Below are 24,821 nucleotides of genomic sequence, written 5' to 3' on the forward strand. Positions count from 1 at the left end.
CAGCGCCGGCCGGGCCCTATGAGGCAGCCTCAGAAGCGCGCAAGTCCCCGCCTCCGCTCGCCCGGCCCGCCCCTTCTTTCTCCGAGGCCCTTCGGCGCGTGAGTGACAACCGCCCAGACAGAGGGGGCGATGTCCGCGGCGTGACTGGGGCCGGTCGCGGGGCAGACGAATCCTCTGCTCCTGGCCAGGGGAGGCTCCCGAGCGGATCCTCGGGAAAGGGGCTCCAAAGGTCAAGAAATTGCCCCGCGGGGCGTTCGGGGAGAGGGAAAGTAAAGCACTTTTTGTATCCCGCCACCTCTCCCGTCACGTGACCACGCGGGGCGGAAAGAGGAAATCCGAGGACCCGGCGACGCCCAGAACAGGTTGGGGGCCTTGGGAAGGGGCGGGACAACGAGGCTGAGGAGGGACTGCGCCTGCGCTTGCCGCCCCCCGCCCCGCCCGCCCGACTTCTCCCCGCTTCCGGGTCTGTGTCTCTAGGCATCTCTGAAATGAGAGGGGTCGGGGAGACTCAGGAACCTGGAGTGGGAGACTGGCTTTGCGGAATTGCTAGGGAGGGTCATTTGGGCTTTTGCCAAATCCACCCGGATTGGAGGAGAATGGGACGGGAACCAAAGTCTCTTTGGGGAGAGGCTCTAGTTACCTTTTGTTAAAATAATGACGTCTTTATTGGCAGAGGCGTGGGCTCCGGGGCCCTGGGTGTGGGATTGTGAGCGCTGCCCGCTGTTTAAGGGGTGGACGCGGACTTAGAATGAGGCCGAGCGGGCAGTGCTGCTGTAAGCCTTCTATCTGGGAAAGCCGACATTTTTTTCCCCCCAACCTCGCAGTTACTAGAGGTCTTGGAATCCAGACTTCTTTGCTTTCGCCATTATCGTCATCAAAGTGGGAAATGCACACTTAAATACTGTTAAAACCTAGTGTAGGGCCGGGCGCCGTGGCTCAAGCCTGGAATCCCAGCACTTTAGGAGGACGAGGCAGGCGTATCACTTGAGCCCGGGCGTTGAAGATCAGCCTGGGCAACATGGCAAAACCTCATCTCTACAAAAAATACCAAAAACTTAGCTGGGTGTAGTGGCATGCGCCTGTAGTCCCAGCTACTCTGAAGGCTGAGATGGGATGGTGGCTTGCGCACCGGAGGTGGAGGTTGCAGTGAGCCAAGATTGTGACATTGCACTCCATCCTGGACAACATAGTGAGACCCTATCTCTACAGGAAAAAAAAAAAACAGAAAACAAAAAACAATTCTGCCCAGTGGGATTGTGGACAAGGGAGATTCACGGATTTGCTGAATCATCTCTAGTCACTGTTTTTTTTTTGTTTTTTTTTTCTTGAGACAGAGTCTCGCTCTATCGCCCAGGTTGGAGTGCCGTGGTGCGATCTCGGCTCACTGCAAGCTCCGCCTCCCAGGTTCACGCCATTCTCCTGCCTCAGCCTCCCAAGTAGCTGGGACTACAGGCGCCCGCCACCACACCCGGCTAATTTTTTGCATTTTTAAAAGTAGAGACGGGGTTTCACCATGTTAGCCAGGATGGTCTCAATCTCCTGACCTCGTGATCCACCCGCCTCGGCCTCCCAAAGTGCTGGGATTACAGGCGTGAGCCACCGCGCCCTGCCTTTTTTTTTTTTTTTTTTTTTTTTGAGACGGAGTCTCACTCTGTTGCCCAGGCTGCAGTGTGGTGGTAGGTGGTATGATCTCAGCTCATTGCACCCTCCACCCCTGGGTTCAAGCGATTCTCCTATCTCAGCCTCCCAAGTAGCTGGGATTACAGGGGCTCGCCGCCACACCCAGCTAATTTTTGTATTTTTAGTAGAGACAGGATTTTGCCATATTGGCCAGGCTGGTCTTGAATTCCTGACCTCAGTTTATCCACCTGCCTTGGCCTCCCAAAGCGCTGGGATTACAGGCGTGAGCCGCTGGGATTACAGGCGTGAGCCACCGCGCCTAGCCTGTCTGTAGTCTGTGTAATACTATGACTTTGGTTTTCTCAGAAGTAAAACTACAAAGATGCATAACATTCATCATTTGAATAATAGAACTATAATACACACTCTTAACCCCTAGGACCTCAGGATCCTCATTTGTCTTATTAAGGTGCTGATCTCAGGCCCCTTCAACAGCGGGGAGAGTGTCTAGTTACTCTTTGTACCTGGCACAGTGCCTGCCCCACTAAAGGTGCTCAGGAAATCTTTGTGGCGTGAACAAATGGCTACTTGACAGCTGACCTTCTAGGTCTAGTATTCTAGGAAACCAATTGCTCTTAATGTAATGATAGTGGGTGTACTCAGCATTGAATAGAAAAGACTTAGATGAGCTAAATTTGGTGAGTTTTATTTTGAAATAATTTCAAATTTACACGAGAATTACAAGACTAGAACAAAGAACTTTTCTTCTGTGACTTTAACACTTTTTTTTTTTTTTTTTTGAGATGGTGTCTTCCTCTGTCACCCAGGCTGGAGTGCAGTTGCATGATCTCAGCTCACTGCAACCTCCGCCTCCTGCGTTCAAATGATTCTCATGCCTCAGCCTCCCAAGTAGCTGGCACTACAGGAATGCGCTACCACACCTGGCTGAGTTTTCTGTGTTTGTTAGAGGCAGGGTTTCACCATGTTGACCAGGCTGGTCTCAAACTCCTGGCCTCACGTGATCCGCTTGCCTCAGCCTTCCAAAGTGTAGAGATTACAGGTGTGAGCCACCGCGTCTGGCTGGCTGACATTAACACTTTTGAAGCGTATAAGCCCATTTTTTTGTAGTTTTGGATCTCAGAAAACAATACCCCAAAATGAAGGCCTCAGAAGCAACCCACAAAGCAAGTTTTTTTTTACCTTCTGCCCTCCTCTCCCTCAGGCCCATTCTCCCCCAAGGCTAGCCAGAGATGTTAGAATCCGCTTCCCCAAGGCGGGTCATAGAAAACAGAGTCCTTTGCCCCCAAAGCCAGCCATAAAACCCTAAATATAGGCTGAGTGCGGTGGCTCACACCTATAATCCTGGCACTTTGGGAGGCCAAGGCAGGTGGATCACGAGGTCAGGAGATCAAGATCATCCCAGCTAACACAGTGAAACCCCGTCTCTACTAAAAATACAAAAAAAAATTAGCTGGGCGAGGTGGCACTTCCCTGTAGTCCCAGCTACTCGGGAGGCTGAGGCAGGAGAACCACTTGAACCCGGGAGGCAGAGGTTGCAGTGAGCCGAGATTGCACCACTGCTTTCCAGCCTGGGCGACAGAGTGAGACTCCATCTCAAAAAACAAAAAACAAAACAAACAAACAAGAAACCTAAATATATTACTCTTAACTTTCCCTCCATCTTTTGGTATAAAAACTGGCCAGAAAGAAATTATCTGACCTACCTTGTTGGACTATAGGCCACAAGACCCCATTCCAGAGAGGGTCCTGCTCCACACCCAGCAGGAGGGAATGCTGCTCCAAGAAGCCAAGAAGAATCTAGACAGGCCTTGCTGGGCCTCCCCACTCAGTCTATCAGCATTAGATCCTACCTTTCCCCTGTATCTTTGGGTCTTCCTTCTGAGGGCTCCCACATGTACATGTTACATAAATGTGTACACCTTTTTGACCATTACTCTGCCTTTTGCAAGTTGACTTTTTGCCGCGAAACTTCAGAGGGCCGCTTGGCCCCTGCAGTAGAATGTCGCATAATTCAGATTTGTCTGATATTTATTCATGATTAGATTCAGATGATGCATTTTTGGCAGGAATACCACACAAGTGATTAATAGGAGAAAAGGCATACACATGTATTTGATCATAGTTTTGCTTTGTTTCGTTTTGTTTGAGACAAAACTCTGTCACCCAGACTGGAATGCAGTGGCTCAACCATAGTTCACTGCAGCCTCAAACTCTTAGGCTCAAGCATTGATCATAGTTTTATTTACTTATTTATTTGTTTATTTATTTATTTTTTCAGACAGAGTCTCGCTCTGTCGCCTAGGCTGGAGTGTTGTGGAGATCTTGGCTCACTGCAGCCTCTGCTTCTCCGGTTCAAGCAATTCTCCTGCCTTAGCCTTCCTTGTAGCTGGGATTACAGGCGCCCGCCATCATGCCTGGCTAATTTTTGTATTTTTAGTAGAGACGGTGTGTCACCATGTTGGCCAGGCTAGTCTTGAACTCCTGACCTCAAGTGATCTGCCTGCCTTGGCTCAAAAAAAAAAAAAAAAAAAAAGAAAGAGACCGGGTGAGGTGGCTCACACCTATAATCCCAACACTCTGGGAGGCCGAAGTGGGTGGATCACCTGAAGTGAGGAGTTCATGACCAGCCTGGCCAACATGGTGAAACCCCGTCTCTACTAAAAATACAAAAATTAGCCGGGCATGTTGGCTCGCGCCTGTAGTCCCAGCTACTCAGGAGGCTGAGGCAGGAGAATCGCTTGAACCTGGGGGGTGGTGGTTACAGTGACCCTGAGAACCTGCCACTGCACTCCAGCGTGGCAGACAGAGTGAGACTCCATCTCAAAAAGAAAGAAAAAAGTATAATCAGGCCGGTCGCGGTGGCTCAAGCCTGTAATCCCAGCACTTTGGGAGGCCGAGAGGGGCGGATCACGAGGTGAGGAGATCGAGACCATGGAACCCTGTCTCTACTAAAAAAAATACAAAAAAAAAACTAGCCGTTCCCGGTGGCGGGCGTCTGTAGTCCCAGCTACTCGGGAGGCTGAGGCGGAAGAATGGCGTAAACCCGGGAGGCGGAGCTTGCAGTGAGCTGAGATCTGGCCACTGCACTCCAGCCCCGGCGACAGAGCAAGACTCCATCTTAAAAAAAAAAAAAAAAGGTATAATCATTATACCAGCAAACTCCTCCCTCGGTGAGAGTTGCATAGCCACCCCAGCATCCTCCTCACCCCTTTTTCCCCAGATCCACCAGAAAAACAGGAACATCTAGTGGGGACACTCCTTTAGTCCCCTCATGTTAGTGAGCACACACTCGTGTACACCAGCCCTTCGTAATTTTTATCTCCCTCTGTTTTAGACAATGAATGTTTTCATAGCCTGTGCCACTTCTATAACCACCTGATGGGTTCCTGCAGCACAAACAAAATCAGTTCATGGAGAACATGGCGTTACAGTCAAGAAAGAGTTTAATTGACACAAGGCTGGCCACACCACGTGGGAGTTGGTATTATTAGTCAGTCTCCTGGAAGGCTCAGAGATTAGAGGTCATTTAAATGTAATTTTGGGAAAGGGGTGGTGGCAGCTAGGCAATGGTGCTTGCTGCTGATTGGTTGGGGGTGCAACCTTAGGGGTGTGGCAAATGGTCCTCCTGCAGGCTGAGTCACCTCTGAGGGGGGGCCCCGCAGGAGTGGTTGGTGGGGTCCATGTGGAGTTGGTGGTGTCAGACATGCAAAAAACCTGAAAAGATATCTCCAAAGGCCAATCTTAGATTCTGCAGTAGTGATGTTATCTGCAGGAGTAACTGGGGAAGTTGCCTAGCTTGTGACCTCTGGAATAATGGCTGGCAGTCTTCGCAGAATTCGGGCTTCTCTGTGCTCCTAGCCTGGTGGTCTCTCATTAGCTTTACAAAAGTGGCTGCGTTTTAGGGAAGGGCTATTTTCATTTAAACTATAAACTAAATGTCTCCCAAAGTTAGCTTGGCCCAACCCTGGGAATAATTAAGGGCAGCTTAGCAGCCAAAGGCAAGAGGGGAATTGGCTAGATCAGATCTCCCCCTCTCCCCTGCTGCCCTAATTCTCTCACTGATGCAATTTTTGCAAAGGACATCTTACTTCTCTATCAAACTATGACTCTGAGGAGATCTTTTTGCTCATCGTTGGACATTATGGGCTGTATAGTGTGTTCCTTGTTCTGAAGAAATAATGGTTGGCTTTCCAAATCTGTGCCCCATCTCTTGTTCTGCTTTTTCATTTTTTTTTTTTTTTATTTAATTTTGCTTTTGTGAGCGTCTCACTCTGTCACCCAGGCTGGAGTGCAATGGTGCAATCATAGTTCACTGCAGCCTCGACCTTGCAGGCTCAAGCGATCCTCCTATCTCATCCTCCCAAGTAGTTGGGATTATAGGCATGCAGCACCATACCCGGCTAATTTTTATATTTTTAGTAGCGACAAGGTTGCCCTCAAACTCCTGAGCTCAAGTGATCTGCCCGCCTCAGCCTCCTCAAGTGCTGGGATTATAGGCATGAGCCACCGCGCCCGGCCTTGTTCTGATTGTTTTGAAGCATTTGTAGCTTCCAGCAGGTAAGCAAAGCCCAGTCCAGAGTCACTGTCTGTTCCTATCAAGGAACAGAGTTCCGTGGTACTGCCCCAGGGCTACCAGCATGAGTCTCACTTGCCAGCTATGATCAGGACCTTCCACGATGTGATCTGCACCATAGCCACAGGCAGTCTCTGTCTCTTTTACTGACAAACAGAACAGTTCTTCCTGGCACTATGTGCCTGAGAGGGTTCAAGAGGAACGTGTTCATGAAAAAAGTCAAATGCGGCAAGGCGCGGTGGCTTACGCGTGTAATCCCAGCACTTTGGGAGGCCAAGCTGGGTAGATCACCTGAGGTCAAGAGTTCGAAACCAGTCTGACCAACAGGGTGAAACCCTGTCTCTACTAAAAAAAATTACAAAAATTTGTCCAGGCGCGGTGGCTCAAGCCTGTAATCCCAGCACTTTGGGAGGCCGAGACGGGCGGATCACGAGGTCAGGAGATCAAGACCATCCTGGCTAACACGGTGAAACCCTGTCTCTACTAAAAACTACAAAAAACTAGCCGAGCGAGTTGGCGGGTGCCTGTAGTCCCAGCTACTCCGGAGGCTGAGGCAGGAGAATGGCGTAAACCCGGGAGGCGGAGCTTGCAGTGAGCTGAGATCCGGCCACTGTACTCCAGCCTGGGCGACAGAGCGAGACTCCGTCTCAAAAAATAAAAAAAAAAAAATTACAAAAATTAGTCGGGCATGGTGGCAGGCGCCTGTAGTTCAACTACTCGTGAGGCTGAGGCAGGAGAATCTCTTGAACCTGGGAGGCGGAGGTTGCAGTGAGCCAAAATTGCACCATTGAACTCCTGCATGACAGAGCAAGACTCTGTCTCAAAAAAAAAAAAAATTAGCTGGGTGTGGTGGTAGGTGCAGCTGAGGCAGGCAAATCGCTTGAACCCCGGAGGCAGGGACTGCAGTGAGCCGAGATCATGCTGAGATGGAGTTGTTCCCTTGACCCCTTTGGTTCCCTGATTGGGAACTGGAGTGACTCGTTTCACTCAGCCTGCCACTGGCCATTCCTCAAGAGAGGGAGCATGGGAGCAAGCAAGTGCAGCAACAGGATGGAACGAACCAGCCCATCGCTCCTCTCTGGCGGGAGCAGGCTCTGTGCAGAGCCCGCAGCAGCATCCAAGCCTGTGCCTCTCAGCACCCGGTTCTTGTCTGGCATCCAGGAAGAATCAGGTCACACAAACAGATTGAAGGGTAGTGTATGCTGAGGATTTTATAGGGTGATAGCTCTTAGAGGGATGGGAGTTGGAAAGGGGATGGTATGGGAAGAAGGCGATCTTTCCCTGAAGTTGCACCGTTTGAAGTTAGCTGCTTCTGTCTGTAGCCTCTGACTCACAGTTGCTGCTTCTCTGCTCACTGCTCAGCAGCTTGTATCCCCGACCATCAGCCCCAGGGAGAGGCCCCATAAATATGGGGTCATATCTATGATGGGACACCAGCCCTACCAGGCAGGCAACAGAGCAAGACTCTGTCTCAAAAAAAGTAAAAAAAAAAAAAAAATGGCCCGGGTGCGGTGGCTCACGCCTGTAATCCCAGCACTTTGGGAGGCTGAAGCGGGTGGATCCCAAGGTCAGGAGATGGAGACCATCCTGGCTACCATGGTGAAACCCCGTCTCTACTAAAAATACAAAAACATTACCCAGCATGGTGGGGGGCACCTGTAGTCTCAGCTACTCGGGAGGCTAAGGCAGGAGAATGGTGTGAACCCGGGAGGCAGAGCTTGCAGTGAGCCGAGATCACGCCACTGCACTCCAGCCTGGGCTACAGAGTGAGACTCCATCTCAAAATAAATAAATAAATAAATAAATAAATAAATAAATAAATAGTTGAAGGCAGCCAGATGTGGTGGTATGCACCTGTAGTCCCTTGGGAGACTGAGGCAAGGGGAATCACTTGAGTCCAGGAGTTTGAGGCTGCAGTGAGCTATGATCCCACCAGTGCACTCCAGCCTTGGTGACAGAGTGAGACCTTGTACAGGCACATGCCACATACACACATTTGGGTCAATGACAGAGCGCGTATACACAGTGGCCCAAAAGATTATATAACACCATATTTTTTACTATTGACCATTTTTTACCATTTTCTCTCCTATGTTTGCTTATGTTCAGATATACAGATACCATTGTGCTACAGTTGCCTCCAGTGTTCTGTACAGCCACACGTGGTACAGGTTGATAGCCTGCGAACAATAGGCTCCACCATACAGCACCAGGGCTGCAGTAGGCTGTGCCATCTAGGTTTGTGTAAGTACACAGTGATGTTCACACAATGATGAAATCACCTAACTGCATTTCTGAGAACACATCTCTGTTATCGTTTTTTTTGTTGGAGGCTGGAGTGCAGTGGCGTGATCTCGGCTCACTGCAAGCTCCGCCTCCCGGGTTCACGCCATTCTCCTGCCTCAGCCTCCGGAGTAGCTGGGACTACAGGCGCCCGCCACCTCGCCCGGCTAGTTTTTTGTATTTTTAGTAGAGACGGGGTTTCACCATGTTAGCCAGGATGGTCTCGATCTCCTGACCTTGTGATCCGCCCATCTCGGCCTCCCAAAGTGCTGGGATTACAGGCTTGAGCCACCGCGCCCGGCCACGGACTTTTTATTTATTTATTTATTTATTTATTTATTTTTATTTTTTGAGACGGAGTCTCGCTCTGTCGCCCAGGCTGGAGTGCAGTGGCCGGATCTCAGCTCACTGCAAGCTCCGCCTCCCAGGTTTACGCCATTCTCCTGCCTCAGCCTCCGGAGTAGCTGGGACTACAGGCGCCCGCCACCTCACCCAGCTAGTTTTTTTTTGTATTTTTTAGTAGAGACAGGGTTTCACCGGGTTAGCCAGGATGGTCTCGATCTCCTGACCTTGTGATCCGCCCGTCTCGGCCTCCCAAAGTGCTGGGATTACAGGCTTGAGCCACCGCGCCCGGCCTGACTTTTTATTTTTTTTAGAGACAGAGCCTCCCTCCGTCATCCATGCTGGAGTTCTGTGATGCTCTCATAGCTCACTGCAGCCTCGAACTCCTGGGTTCCAGCTATCCTCCCACCTCAGCCACCCAAGTAGCTGGTACTACATGTATTTCTAGCCTGCCAAATTTTTTTCTTTTTTGTAAAGTCAGGCTGTTGCTTTGTTCTCAGGCTGGTCCTGAACTCCTGGCCTCAAGCAGTCCTCCCACCTTGGCCTCCCAAAGCACTGGGATGACAGGTGTGAGCCACCATTCAGGGCCACACATAGCTTTTTTTTTTTTTTTTTTTTTTGAGACGGAGTCTCGCTCTGTCGCCCAGGCTGGAGTGCAGTGGCCGGATCTCAGCTCACTGCAAGCTCCGACTCCCGGGTTCATGCCATTCTCCTCCCTCAGCCTCCCGAGTAGCTGGGACTACAGGCGCCTGCCACCACGCCCGGCTAATATTTTGTATTTTTTAGTAGAGACGGGGTTTCACCATGTTAGCCAGGATGGTCTTGATCTCCTGACCTCATGATCCGCCCATCTCGGCCTCCCAAAGTGCTGCGATTACAGGCTTGAGCCACCGTGCCCGGCCCACACATAGCTTTTTAATTTTGCTTGTTTGTTTGTTTGTTTGAGACGGAGTTTCGCTCTTGTTGCCCAGGCTGGAGTGCAATGGCGCAATCTCGTCTCACCGCAACCTCCGCCTCCCAGGTTCAAGCAATTCTCCTGCCTCGCCCTCCCTAGTAGCTGGGATTACAGGCATGTGCCACCACACCCCGCTAATTTTGTATTTTTAGTAGAGTCGGGGTTTCTCCATGTTGGTCAGGCTGGTCTCAAACTCCTGACCTCAGGTGATCCGCCCTTCTCGGTCTCCCGAAGTGCTGGGATTACAGGCATGAGCCACCGCGCCCAGCAGCTTTTTAAATATTGCTTTGGTTTGTTATTATTTTGAGACAGGGTCTTACTCTGTTGACCAGGCTAGAGTGTAGTGGTGTGATCATAGCTCACTGCAGCTTCAACCTCCTGTGGTGAAGTGACGCTCCTGCCTCAGCCTCCTAAGTTGCTAGGACTACAGGTGAGAGACACCACACCTGGCTAATTTTTGTATTTTTTTGGTAGTGATGGGGTGTTGCCGTGTTGTCCGGGCTGGTCCCGAATTCCTAGTCTCAAGGGATCCACCCGCCTTGGCCTCCGAAAGAGCTGGGATTACAGGCATGAGCCACTGTGCCTGGCCTAATGTTTTAATTTTTTCATAGAGATGAATTCTCACTATGTTGTCAGGGCTGGTCTATGTTTGTTTGGTTTCGGTTGTTTTGCTTTGTTTTTTTTTTTTGTTTTTTTTTTTTTTTTTTTTTGAGACGGAGTCTCGCTGTGTCGCCCAGGCTGGAGTGCAGTGGCCGGATCTCAGCTCACTGCAAGCTCTGCCTCCCGGGTTTTTACGCCATTCTCCTGCCTCAGCCTCCCGAGTAGCCGGGACTACAGGCGCCTGCCACCTCGCCCGGCTAGTTTTTTGTATTTTTTAGTAGAGACGGGGTTTCACCGTGTTAGCCAGGATGGTCTCGAACTCCTGACCTCGTGATCCGCCCGTCTCGGCCTCCCAAAGTGCTGGGATTACAGGCTTGAGCCACCGCGCCCGGCCTGCTTTGTTTTTTTGAGATGGAGTCTTGCTCTTGTTGCCCAGGCTGGAGTGCAATGGCACGATCTCGGCTCCCTGAAACTTCTGCCTCCTGGGTTCAAGTGATTCTCCTGCCTCAGCCCCCCAAGTCGCTGGGATTACAGGCATGCGCCACCATGCCCGGCTAATTTTGTATTTTTAGTAGAGACAGGGTTTCTCCATGTTGGTCAGGCTAGTCTTGATCTCCCGGCCTCAGGGGATCCACCTGCCTCAGCCTCCCAAAGTGCTGGGATTACAGGCGTGAGCCACTGCGCCCGGCCGTGGTTTGTTTTTGTTTGTTTGTTTGTTTGTTTTTAATACATGAATGCATATTATATCAATTATTTATTTATTTATTTATTTTGAGACAGCATCTTGCTCTATCACCCAGGCTGGAGTACAGTGGCACGATCTTGGCTCATCACAACCTCCACCTCCTGGGTTCAAGCAATTCTCCTGCTCCAGCCTCCTGAGTAACTGGGATTACAGGCGCACGCCACCAGCTAATTTTTGTATTTTTAGTAGCGATGGGGTTTCACCATGTTGGTCAGGCTGGTCTCAAACTCTTGACCTCGTGATCCACCTGCCTCGGCCTCCCAAAGTGCTGGGATTATAGGCATGAGCCACCGTGCCTGGCAAAATTTTTTTTTTTAATTTTAAAACACTGCTCACTGGAATTAGTCTTCAAGATGCTGTTGGTCTCATATATCTGCTAATCTCTGTTTTGCAGTCTATTTGATTTATCAGGAAACTTCAAAATCCATCTCAACTGTTTGGTTATAGGAGCCCATGATGCTGCCCAAACCTGGGACCTATTACCTCCCCTGGGAGGTCAGTGCAGGCCAAGTTCCTGATGGGGGCACACTGAGAACATTTGGCAGGTGAGAATGGTTTTTTTTATTTTTTTCACTGGTGGGGGTGATGGTTAAATGTCTTTCTCTACCCCCCCCCCAAAAAAAATAGTTAGGGCTGGGCGCGGTGGCTCATGCCTGTAATCCCAGCACTTTGGGAGGCTGAGGTGGGTGAATCACCTGAGGTCGGGAGTTTGAGACCAGCCTGACCAACATGGAGAAACCGTGTCTCTACTAAAAATACAAAATTAGCCTGGCATGGTGGCGTGTGCCTATAATCCCAGCTACTCGGGAGGCTGAAGCAGGAGAATTGCTTGAACCTGGGAGGTGGAGGTTGCAGTGAGCTGCGATTGTGCTATTGCACTCCAGCCTGGGGGTCAGGGTGAGACTCTGTCTCGAAAAAAAAAAAAAAGAGAAAGTAGTATTTTAACCTAGGCCGGGTGCGGTGGTTCACGCCTGTAATCCCAACACTTTGGGAGGCCAAAGTGGGCGGATCACCTGAGGTCAGAAGTTCAAAACCAGCCTGGCCAACATGGTGAAACCCCGTCTCTACAAAAAATACCAAAATTAGCCAGGCGTGGTGGCAGGCGCCTGTAATCCCAGCTATTTGGGAGGCTGAGGCAGGAGAATTGCTTGAACCCATGAGGCAGAGGTGGCAGTGAGCCAAGATCACGTTCCAGCCTGGGTGACAAGAGTGAAATTTGGTCTCAAAAAAAAAAAAGTATTTTGACCTAGTTAAAGGCTGGGTGTGGAGGCTCACATCTGTGATCCTAGCACTTTGGGAGGCTGAGGTGGGAGGATTGGTTGAGTCCAGGAGTTTGAAACAAGCCTGGGCAACATGGTGAAACCCTGTCTCTACAAAATATACAAAAATTTAGCCAGGCATGGCAGTGTGCGCCTATAGCCTCAGCTACTGGGGAGGCTGAGGTGGGAGGATCACCTGAACCTGGGAGGTCTAGGCTGCAGTGAGCTGAGATTGCACCACTGCACTCCATCCTGGATGACAGAGTGAGATCCTACCTCAAAAAAAAAAAAAAAGGAAAGAAAAAAAAGAAGAAAGCAGTGTTTTAACCTAGATGAGATCCTATTGTATTACTATACTGTAGCATTTATTTAGTTAGCTGTGTATGGTAGACCTAGTTCGATGTCAGACATGTAGATCTCCATCATCATTTTGAATAGTTCCATTTTGTTTCACTGTGGTGATATTGCATCATTTACTAAGCCAAATCTTTTTTTTTTTTTGAGACAGAGTCTCACTCTGTCGCCCAGGCTGGAGAGTGCAGTGGCGTGATCTCGGCTCACTGCAACCTCTGCCTCCTGGGTTCAAGCGATTCTCCTGCCTCAGCCTCCTGAGTAGCTGGTATTACAGGCCCCTGCCACCACACTCAGCTAATTTTTTTTTATTTTTTAGTAGAAATGGTATTTCACCGTCTTGGCCAGGCTGGTCTTGAACTCCTGACCTCGTAATCCACCCGCCTCGGCCCCACAAAGTGCTAGGATTACAGGCTTGAGCCACCGCGCCCAGCCTACTTAGCCAATACTTTATTGATTTTCTTTCTTTCTTTTTTTTTTTTTTGAGACAGAGTCTCGCTCTGTTGCCCAGGCTTGAGTGCAGTGGCATGATCTTGGCTCACTGCAAGCTCCGCCTCCCGGGTTCATGCCATTCTCCTGCCTCAGCCTCCCGAGTAGCTGGGACTACAGGCGCCCGCCACCTCGCCTGGCTAGTTTTTTGTATTTTTTAGTAGAGACAGGGTTTCACTGTGTTAGCCAGGATGGTCTTGATTTCCTGACCTCGTGATCTGCCCGTCTCGGCCTCCCAAAGTGCTGGGATTACAGGCTTGAGCCACCGCGCCCGGCCATTTTTGTATTTTTTTAAGTAGAGATGGGATTTCATCATGTTGGCCAGGATGGTCTCCATCTCGACCTTGTGATCTGCCTGCCTCAGCCTCCCAAAGTGCTAGCATTACAGGCGTGAGCCACCATGCCCGGCTTTATTGATTTTCAATAAAGACATCAGGGTAATTCAGTAGGGAAAGGATAGTCCTTTCAACAAGTGGAGCTACTAGATATTGACACTGTGTCGCCCAGGCTGAAGTGCAAGTGGCATGATCATGGCTTACAGCAGCCTTGACCCCTCAACCTCCCAAGTAGCTGAGACCACAGGCGTGCACCACCGTACCTGGCTAATTAAAAAAAAAAAAAAAAAATTTTTAGAGATGGCGTCTCGGTCTGTTGCCCAGGCTGGTCTCTAACGCCTGGGCTCAAGCAATCCTCTTGCCTCGGCCTCCCAAAGCTAGGATTACAGATGTGAGCTACCATGCCCAACCTATATATATATATATTTTTTTTTTTTTTTTTTTTGAGATGGAGTCTTGCTCTGTTGCCCAGACTGGAGTGCAGTGGTATGATCTCAGCTCACTGCAGCCTCTACCTCCTGGGCTCCAGTGATCCTCCTGTCTTGGCCTCCCAAGTATCTGGGACCACAGCTGCATGCTACCATGCTTGGCTAATTTTTTATATTTTTAGTAGAGACAGGGTTTCAACATGTTGCCCAGGTTGGCCTTGAACTCTTGGACTCAAGCGATCCACCTGCCTTGGCCTCCCAAAGTGCTGGGATTACCAGCATGAGCCACTACGCCCAGCTAGATATTAATATGGTAGGGGAACATCTTGATCTCTACTTCACAACATGCCAAAAAGAATTTACACTGTGTCATAGATTACAAGCTAAGACTGCACTGTCTCAAGAAAACAGGATACAACCTTGAGTAGGCAAAGTTGTTGTTTTTTTTTGTTTTGTTTTGTTTTTAATAGCGTTTATAGCCCATATTGAAAAAGAAAAGATGGCCAGGCACAGTGGCTCATGAGTGTAATCCCAGCACTTTGGGAGGCTGAGGCAGGTGGATCGCTTGAGCCCAGGAGTTTGAGACCAGCGTGGACAACATAGCAAAACTCCATCTGTACAAAAAGTTAAAAAATTAGCCAGGTGTAGGCCAGGTGCGGTGGCTCATGCCTGTAATCCCAGCACTTTGGGAGGCCGAGGCGGGCGGATCATAAGGTCAGGAGATCGAGACCATCCTGGCTAACGTGGTGAAACCCCATCTCTGCTAAAAATAGAAAAAAATTAGCCGGGCGTGGTGGTGGGCACCTGTAGTCCCAGCTACTCGGGAGGCTGAGACAGGAGAATGGCATGAACCCAGGAGGCAGAGCTAGCAGTGAGCTGAGATAGTGCCACTGCACTCCAGCCTGGGCAACAGAGCGAGACTCCATCTCAAAAAAATAAATAAATAAAAATTAGCCAGGTGTGGTGGCAAGTACCTATAGTCCCAGCTACTCAGGAGGCTGAGATGGGAGGATTGCTTGAGCAGCCTGGAAGATCAAGGCTGCAGCCTGGGATACAGAAAAAAAAAAAAAAAAAGAAAGAAAGGAAAAAAAAGATTTCTTAGACAAGACATAGAAAGCAAAAGTCATAAAAGAAAAAAAAAGGTCGGGTGTGGTGGCTCATGCCTCTAATCCCAGTACTTTGGGAGGCTGTGGTGGGTGGATCACTAGAGGTCAGGAGTTGGATACCAGCCTGGACAACATGGTAAAACCTCTTCCCTACTGAAAATACAAAAATTAGCCAGGCCTGGTGGCAGGCACCTGTAACCCCAGCTACTCAAGAGGCTGAGGCACAAGAATTGCTTGAACCCGGGAGGTGGAGGTTGCAGTGAGCCAAGGTTGCACGACTGCACTCCAGCCTGGGCAACAGAGCGAGACTCCATCTCAAAAAAAAAAAAAAGAAAAGAAAAAAATGAATAAACGATGAATAAACTGATCATCTGAAACTGATCAAACTGATCAAACTGAAAAGCTTCTGCTTATCAAAAATATAACATTAAGAAAATTAAAGGCAAGGGGATGAAAATTAAAAGAAATTCCTTTACATTCTACCATGTAGACTGAAAATTTTTTTTTCTGGTTTGCTGCTGCAATTTGCATTTCTCTGATGAGACTGAGGCTGAACACTTTTCTATAGATTTCTTGGCCGTGCAAACCTTTTGCACGTGGTGGTGATTCTACATATGGATGGAAATTATTGCATTTCCTCTGCCTTTCAGGTTGTGCCTCTATGACATGATCCAGTCCAGAGTAACACTGATGGCTCAGCACGGATCTGATCAACACCAGGTTCTTGTCTGTACCAAGTTGGTGGAGCCCTTCCACGCCCAGGTGGGCTCCCTGTACATTGTCCTTGGGGAGCTCCAGCACCAGCAGGGTGAGCTGCGGCCTCACACCCCCTTTCTCCTCCTGGGGCCTGAGCTGGGGCAGCCTTTGGGGCAGTCAGTGAGGAATGGGCTCGTGACCCGACAGCAGTGTCTCATCAGGGTTAATGTTTCTTCCAAATCAGCCCACAAGTTCAAGGACTCTTGAGGATTCAATTCAGAGTGGACTGGTCACATGGTGCCAACTCAAAGACAGGGTGGCTGGTCAGGAGTTCAAGACCAGCCTAGCCAACATGGCGAAACCCCGTGCCTACTAAAAGTACAAAACTTAGCTGGGCATGGTGGCATGTGCCTGTAGTCCCAGCCACTCAGGAGACTGAGGCAGGAGAATCACTTGAACCAGGGAGGTAGAGGTTGCAGTGAGCCGAGATCGTTCCATTGCACTCCAGCCTGGATGACAGAGTGAGACTCCATCTCAAAAAAAAAAAGACAGGTACAGTGAAGAGATGGTCCCCCATGGGGAAGCGAGAATGAAGAGAGAGAAACCACTAATTTCTCAAGGCCTAATGCACCAGGTCTGAGGCAAGGCAGTTTGCTTAGATCTTTTTGAATTTGTCTGTCAGCTCTTAATCTGAGTCTTAAAAAAAAATTTTTTTAAATTTTTTTGAGACAAGCTGTCTGTCTGTCACCCAGGCTGGAGTGCAATGGTATGATCACAGCTCACTGCAACCTCCACCTCCTGGACTCATGAGGTTCCCACCTCAGCCTCCTGAGTAGCTGGGACCACAGGCATGCACCACCACACTCAGCTACTTTTTAAATTTTCTGTAGAGACAAGGTGTCATTATCTTGGGATGAGGGATCTGCCTGCGTTGGCCTCCCAAAATGCTGGGATTACAGGCGTGCAGCACCAAACCCAGCCTTACTTCTGATTCCTTTTTTTTTTTTTTTTGAGACGGAGTCTCGCTCTGTTGCTCAGGCTGGAGTACAGAGGTGCGATCTCCGATCTCCGCTCACTGCAAGCTCCGCCTCCCAGGTTCACCGTATTTTCCTGCCTTAGCCTCCTGAGTAGCTGGGACTACAGCCGCCCGCCACCACACCCGGCTAATTTTTTGTATTTTTAGTAGAGACGGTATTTCACAGTGTTAGCCAGGATGGTCTCTCGATCTCCTGACCTCGTGATCCGCCCACCTCAGCCTCCCAAAGTGTTGGGATTACAGGCATGAGCCACCATTTTTTTTTTTTTTAGACAGTGCCTTTCTCTGTTGCCAGACTGGAGTGCAGTGGTGCGATCTCAGCCCCCTGCAACCTCCAACTCCCTGGATCAAGTGATTCTGCCTCCCGAGTAGCCCTGCCTGCTTCTGATTCTTATTGCTGTTTTTTTTTTTTTTTTTTTTTTTTTTTCTTGAGACAGAGTCTTGGTCTGCTGTCCAGGCTGAGTGCAGTGGCGTGATCTTGGCACCAGGCCCTATTCTGCCATTTCTGTATGGATTGCCTGTAGTGGAAACCAAATGGTTGATGAAAGAAAATTCTTTATTTTTGAGATGGAATGTCGCTCTCTCGCCAGGCTGGAGTGTAGTGGCATGATCTCAGCTCACTGCAACCTCTGCCTCCCGGGCTCAAGCAATTCTCCTGCCTCAACTTCCCGAGTAGCTGGGACTACAGGTGTGCGCCACCATGCCCGGCTAATTTTTGTAATTTTAGTAGAGACGGGGTTACACCATGTTGGCCAGGTTGGTCTTGATCTCTTGACCTTGTGATCTGCCTGCCTCAGCCTCCCAAAATGCTGGGATTACAGGTGTGAGCCACCGCACCCGGCCTGGAAAGTTCTTTAGAGAAGAGTCACAGCAAATGAACGCAGGAGAAATATGCGAATTCAAAGTCATCACTTTAAAAGCCCTGACAAAATAAAAAATCCAGGCAACAGTCCTCACTAGTGGCCAAAATCATTAGGAAACATTTTGATGGGATCATTGTGATGGAGGGACCCGCTGGCAGTGCCTGGGCCAGCCTGATCAATGTCAACGTGATAAAAATCAGAAGGGCAAACATCATGTACCTCCGATGTGAGGCAAGAGGAAGACACAATAGCACCACCTCTGGTGGGTTCTTGCCAAAAAAATTGAACCTGAAGTTAATCAGGCCTCAGAGGAAGTAGCCTGTTACTAGGCACTGGCTAGTTTACTGCTACTCTTATAATTTGCATCACAACCTGTTTTTTGTGAGTTTTTTTTTTCTTAAAACATTTTAGTCGCGGGGCGCGGTGGCTCACACTTGTAATCCCAGCACTTTGGGAGGCTGAGGTCAGGAGGATCACCTGAGGTCAAGAGGACAAGACCAGCCTGACCAACGTGGAGAAACCCCGCCTCTACTAAAAATACAAAATTAGCTGGGCGTGGTGGTGCACGCCTGTAAACCTAGCTCCTTGGGAGGCTGAGGCAGGAGAATCACTTGAACCCAGGAGGTGGAGGTTCCTGTGAGCGGAGATCACGCCATTACACTCCAGCCTGGGCAACAAGAGCAAAACTCCGTCTCAAAAAAAGAAAAAAATTTTGTCTTGATTTTCTTTTTTTTTTTCTGGAGACGGAGTCTCAGTCTCTCACTCTGTCGCCCAGGCTGGAGTGCAGTGGCGTGATCTCAGCTCACAGCAACCTCCACCTCCCGGGTTCAAGCGATTCTCCTGCCTCGGCCTCCTGAGTAGCTGGGATTACAGGCGCCTGCCACTGCGCCTGGTTAATTTTTGTATTTTTAGTAGAGACAGGGTTTCACCATCTTGGCCAGGCTGGTCTTGAGCTCCTGACCTCATGATCCACCTTCCTTGGCTTCCCAAAGTAATGGGATTACAAGCGTGAGCCACCGCGCCTGGCCTGTCTTGATTTTCTAAGTCATACATGCTCGTCATTCACAGAGGGAACTGGGAATCAAAAATAAGGAGGTGGGAGGAGAGCATCTGGGCTGACTGTGCTCTGTCTGCCCTGACCTCTGGCCTGGGCAGAGGGGGCACCCTGTGGCTGCTTTAAACCTCCCTGTGAAAGCCAAGTGTGGTGGCTCATGCCTATATTGTCAGCACTTTGGGATGCCAAGGAAGGAGGATTGCTTGAGATCAGGAGTTCAAGACCAGCCTGGGCAACATAGTGAGACCCCATCTTTATAAAAATTAAAAAATTATTCAAGGCCGGGCGCGGTGGCTCAAGCCTGTAATCCCAGCACTTTGGGAGGCCGAGACGGGTGGATCACGACGTCAGGAGATCGAGACCATCCTGGCTAACACGGTGAAACCCCGTCTCTACTAAAAAATACAAAAAACTAGCCGGGCGAGGTGGCGGGCGCCTGTAGTCCCAGCTACTCGGGAGGCTGAGGCAGGAGAATGGCGTGAACCCGGGAGGCGGAGCTTGCAGTGAGCTGAGATCCGGCCACTGCACTGCAGCCTGGGTGACAGAGCGAGACTCCGTCTCAAAAAAAAAAAAAAAAAAAAAATTATTCAGGTGTGGTGGCACATGCTTGTCGTCCCAGTTACTTGAGAGGCTGAGGTGGCAGGATTGCTTGAGTCCAGGAGTTCAAGGTTACAGTGAGCTGATCTTGCACAACTGTACTCTAGCCTGAATGACAGGGTGAGACCTTGTTCAAAAAAAAAAAAAGGAAAAAAAGTGCAGGTGTGGTGGCTCTTACCTGTAATCCCAGCACTTTGAGAGGCTAGGGGGGGAGGCTCGCTTGAGCCCAGGAGTTCAAGACCAGCCTGGAAAATGTAGCAAGCGCCTGCCTCTACAAAATAGTAATAAATAAATGGAAATAAAACAATAAACCTTCCTGTGCCAGGCCCAAAGTCCTGTGGGGACACAAAGGTTGATCAGATGTGAATCCTGCCCTGTGGCCAGACTGACGGTTCTGAGGACAGGTGAGAGGTCATCTTTCAGAAATGTTTGCATAAGAACTAGCTGAGAAGACCGACAGGTGAAGACGTGCTGGGCTGCGATAAAACCCACAGACCTGACACCTGCTGGTGCCATCCAAAGGCCCGAGGGCCGCCTGTTCTGGAGCTAAGGTGTGGGGCACAGCCTTTCCCAGGCCTACTCCAGAGGCGCTTGGAGCACGCCCAGGCCGAAGGGCACTGGACCACAGCAAGCATCTACCCACAAGCCCTCACCATGCATCCTCTGCCTTCTGCTTTTCTCTCACTGCACCCCTGCACCTTGCCATCAGAAACCTTCCTGTGGGGCTGGGCTCAGGGGCTCAGTAATCTAGCATGTTCAGAGGCTGAGGTGGGAGGATCACTTGAACCCAGGATTTTGAGATCAACTTGGGTGACGCAGAGAGACTCCATCTCTACAAAAATGAAAATATTAGCCGGGTGTGGTGGCTTGTGCTTGTAGTCCCAGCTACTTGGAAGCCTAAGGCAGGAGGATGGCTTGAGGCAGGAGTTCGATGCTGCAGTGAGCTATGATCATGCCACTGCACTCCAACCTGGGTGACAAAATGAGACCCTGTTTCTAAAGAAAAAGAAAAGAGGCCGGGCACAGTGGCTCATGCCTATAATCCCAGAACTTTTGGGAGGCTGAGGCAGGTGGATTACTTGAGTCCAGGAGTTCAAGACTAGCCTGGACGGCCAGCCGCAGTGGCTTACACCTGTAATGCCAGCACTTTGGGAGGCCGAGGTGGGTGGATCACTTGAAGTCAGGAGTTTGAGACCGGCCTGACCAACATGGTGAAACCCTGTCTCTAAAAAAATACAAAATTAGCTGAGCGTGGTGACGCATGCCTGTAATCCCGGCAACTCGGGAGGCTGAGGCAGGAGAATCGCTTGAAACTGGGAGGCAAAGGTTGCAGTGAGCTGAGATCACGCCATTGCACTCCAGCCTGGGCGACAAGAGCAAAACTCCATCTCAAAAAAAAATAATAATAATAACCAGCCTGGGTAACATGGTGAAACCCTGTCTCTACAAAAAATACAAAAATTAGCAGGGTGTATTATTGCACACAAGCCTATAGTCCCAGCTACTGGGGAACTTGAGGTGGGAGGATCACTTGAACCAGGGAGGTGGAGATTGCAGTGAACTGAGACTGTACCACTGTACTCCAGCCTGGGGGACAGAGTGAGACCCTGTCAAAAAAAAAAAAAAAAAAAAAAAGACGAAAGAAAAGAAAGAGAAAAGAGAAGAGAAAGGGAGGGAGGGAGGGAAACCTTCCTGTGTGTCCCCTGTGCACCTCCCTCTTCGAGCATCCTTATGGCTCCGGGACTTGCCCAAACCTTCCTCCCCAAACCACACACCCACAGAGTCTGGAGCAGGGCCCGAGTTTCCCCGGCTCCTCAGGTGTGTCAGCATCTCACATCCCTCCCTGTCTCCCTGCTGCCAACCAGTTCCACCAGTAAGCACCTCTGCCCCAATTCCACCTCCCACGTCTGCTGCCGCACCTTGGTCTTGTTTTCCTGAAATTGCATGCCATCCGCTCTCCCTTCTACTTCTGCTGCGTCCCTCTTGCCCTTTCAGGACCTGTGGACTCGGGACTCCTGGACTTTCTTCCCCACCTCTTTTCCCCGCTGGGCCTCACTACCATTTCAGCCACTTTCCTGGCAGCTTCACTCCTGCCCTGAGACCCCAGCCTCCACCCTGCTGGTCCTGCCAACGGTTGAGTGCAGAAAGATCACAGAGCTCCAAGGATTCGGAGCTCAATGATTTCAGGGGCTCACTGAGGTTTCCCTGCTCTGCCTAGAAATCCTTCCTGTGTCCTGGCCACACCCGCCTCCCAGGCGCCACCACAGCTAGTCCAGAAATTCCCTTGCCTGGTAAGAACTCACTTCCTCTCCTCCCCTGTCCCTCCCAGCTTATTGCTTTATGTCCCAGCTAGAATTGAGGCCACAGGCAGCCGTTCTTCCTCCTACAGTCAGACACTGAAATGGCCACCGTTAGCGCCTTCCTCTAGTCTAAGAGGAAGCAGGGTCCCTCCTACCTAAAGGGTTACCACGGTTCTTCCCTCTCCACATATAAGGCGCTCAAGCCTCCTCTATATGGAAATAATGGTCTCAACCGCAAGAAGTCATCATCTACACTAGAGTCCGACCTGCCTGCCCATGACCTTCCCTCCCTTTGCAGACAAACCTAAAAGAACATCTGTGCTCCGTATAACGCCTTCCTGTCCCCAGGCCTCACCCCACTGCATTCTGACTGCTTTTTATAACCCACGCCCTTCTTTACTCCATGTTCTTTATCTTTTTTTTTTTTTTGAGACAGAGTCTCGCTCTGTCACCCAGGCTGGGAGTACAGTGGCATGATCTCCGCTCACTGCAACCTCTGCTTCCCAGGTTCAAGTGAGTCTCCTGCCTCAGCCTCCCGAATAGCTGGGATTACAGGAGTGCGCCACCACACCCAGCTAATTTTTGTATTAGTAGAGACAGGGTTTCACCGTGTTGGCCAGGCTGGTCTTGAGCTCCTGACCTCAGGTGATCTGCCCACCTCAGCCTCCCAGAGTGCTGGGATTACAGACATGAGCCGCTGCGCCTGTCCTTTTTTTTTTTTTTTTTTTTTTTTTGAGACAAGAGTCTTGCTCTGTTGCCCAGGCTGGAGTGCAGTGGCGCAATCTTGGCTCACTGCAATATCCACCTCCCTGGTTCAAATGATTATCATGCCTCAGTCTCCCAAGTAGTTGGGATTACAGGTGTGTGCCACAACGCCTGGGTAACTTTTGTATTTTTAGTAGAGACAGGCTTTTGGCATGTTAGCCAGGCTGGTCTTGAACTCCTGGCCTCAAGTGATCCACCTGTCTTGCCCTCCCAAAGTGTTGGGATTATAGTGTTGGGAGCCACCGCACCCCGCCCCAATTCCTCTCTAACCTGTGCAGGCTCTGCTGCTCAGCACTAGGCTAACAGAAGCTGAGACACGCAGGCAACCTCATGTTTCAAATGAGTTCATTGTCTAAGGGTAGCCTGTGTAGACAGCTGGAATCTAGGCAGGATGACACCCTGGATTCTGTCCTCAGGCTGTGCTATAAATGACCTAGACTAGAGGAAAGGACAGGCACAGCCTTTATCTCAAAACAGCATAAAAAGAAGACAGTGTAATGGCCTAGAACGTTGAATCTATTTATTTATTTTGAGAGGGAGTCTCACTCTGTCGCCCAGGCTGGAGTGCAGTGGCTTGATCTCAGCTCACTGCAACCTCTGCCTCCCAGGTTCAAGTGATTCTCCTGCCTCAGTCTCCCGAGTAGCTGGGTTTACAGGTGCCAGCCACCACGCCTGGCTAATTTTGGTATTTTTAGCAGAGATGGGGTTTTGCCGTGTTGGCCAGGCTGGTCACGAACTCCTGACCTCAGGCGATCTGCCCATCTCAGAAATCTATTTATTAAAATGCTCAGAGAGCAGAAAGAGCATGAGTGCAAAAATTTTTTAAATTTTTTTTTTCCCTTGCAAGCTGTGACTGGAGAAAATAGAAAAAAAAAAAAGTTAGCTAGGTGCAGTGGCTCACACCTATAATTCTCGCATGTTGGGAGGCCGAAGCGGGCAGATCACTTGATCCCAGGAGTTTGAGACCAGCCTGGGCAACATGGTGAGACCCCATCTCTACAAGAAATACAAAAATTAGCCAGGTGTGGTGGTGCATGCCTGTAATCCCAGCTCCTGAGGAAGATGAGATGATCACCTGAGCCTGGGAGGTGGAGGCTATACTGAGCCATGATTGACCCACTGCACTCCAGCCCAAGTGACAGAGCAACACCCTGTCTCAAAAAAAGAAATTTTTTTTTAGGTGGAGTCTCGCTGTCTCTCCCAGGCTGGAGTGCAGTGGTGTGATCTTGGCTCACTGCAACCTCTACCTCCTGGGTTCAAGCGATTCTCCTGCCTCAGCCTCACGAGTAGCTGGGACTATAGGCATGCACCACTACACGTGGCTAATTTTTGTATTTTTAGTAGAGATGGGGTTTCGTCATGTTGGCCAGGCCGGTCTGTAACTCCTGACCTCAAGTGTTCCACATGCCTCGGCCTCCCAATGTGCTAGGATTACAGGTGTGAGCCAGTTCATCTGGCAAAAGAAAGAAAATGTTTAAAAAGTCTCTTATGGCAAATCCCACATGTCTTTCCTGTTTGGTGCCACCTGAACATTGGCAAACCTTTCCATTATGGATCAGGTCACCATCACATCTGCTAGAGCCCCTCGTCCACGGTGGGATGACCTGTTCCTATAAAGCCAAACTTACCAGAAGCTCAGTCCCTTGGATTTTTAAAATATGGGTGTCTCTTTTCCCCTGGTTTCTGATGACATTGCGTCCCAAGGTGCCAAGGGGGCCTTTCCTCAGACCAGAGGGCTTTTCTGGCCACCTGCTAAGTTCCAGACACGGGCCTGCTGTGCATGGCAGGCCCACGGTTCTAGGCCCAAGTACGCAATTGCCTTACCCCCATATGCCGTTGTTATTGTCCACGCAGCTTGCTGCCAAAACCCAGGACTGAGCTGTCAAGGGAACAGCTGGAATGCACTTTGGTGCCGCTCAGTCACCTCAGTCACCGCTAGTGCCCTGGTGTTTGTCTTGCAGACGGAGGCTCCCTGGTGAAGGCGCGTGTGCTGACCTGCGTGGAGGGGATGAACCTGCCCTTGTTGGAACAAGCCATCCGGGAGCAGAGGCTGTACCAGCAGGAGCGGGGCGGCGGCCAGTAGGAAACAGCAGCCCAGCAACACCCCCACCTGCTTCCAAGGCCAAACCCTCTGGAGCTGCGGGAGCCCCAGAGAGCGCAGACGCCTCCCCAGCGACGGCCTTGTCTGGAGCCGAAAGCAGAGGGGCGGATGGTGAATCCAGCCCCATCCCCTACTTTGGGATTAGCTCATCAATGAGAGCCCAGAAAGCATGCCATAAATCCGACAGCCCCACCCGGGGAGACTGCAGGTGGCTGAGCTCGGGTGCCAGCCCGTGCTTGGTGTGGGGCCATGGAGGGTTCCAGAAGGTCCTAGTGAATAAAGGCCCAAGGGCCGTGCCCTCG

The 24,821-nt window shown here is 50.2% G+C and overlaps 1 protein-coding gene across 8 annotated transcripts; it reads left to right on the forward strand.

Moving 5' to 3' along the window:
* Positions 1-115: 115 nt before the first annotated feature.
* TEN1 (TEN1 subunit of CST complex) lies at positions 116-24,820 on the forward strand. Of its 8 annotated transcripts, XM_074020596.1 has the most exons (7): positions 116-362; positions 8,324-8,458; positions 10,107-10,224; positions 11,587-11,684; positions 15,758-15,869; positions 19,679-19,757; positions 24,380-24,644. In XM_074020596.1, the coding sequence occupies exons 4-7, from the start codon at positions 11,593-11,595 to the stop codon at positions 24,499-24,501; spliced, it is 405 nt and encodes a 134-aa protein (XP_073876697.1). In that variant the 5' UTR covers positions 116-362; positions 8,324-8,458; positions 10,107-10,224; positions 11,587-11,592; the 3' UTR covers positions 24,502-24,644. The 8 variants fall into 8 exon arrangements, with proteins under 8 accessions (XP_073876697.1, XP_073876699.1, XP_073876696.1 ...); XM_074020598.1 differs by lacking the exon at positions 19,679-19,757 and having other exon boundaries at positions 15,758-15,915; positions 24,380-24,820; XM_074020595.1 differs by lacking the exon at positions 10,107-10,224.
* The last annotated feature ends 1 nt before the right edge of the window (position 24,821 follows it).

This window comes from Macaca fascicularis, chromosome 16, assembly GCF_037993035.2.
Source record: "Macaca fascicularis isolate 582-1 chromosome 16, T2T-MFA8v1.1".
NCBI lineage: Eukaryota > Metazoa > Chordata > Mammalia > Primates > Cercopithecidae > Macaca > Macaca fascicularis.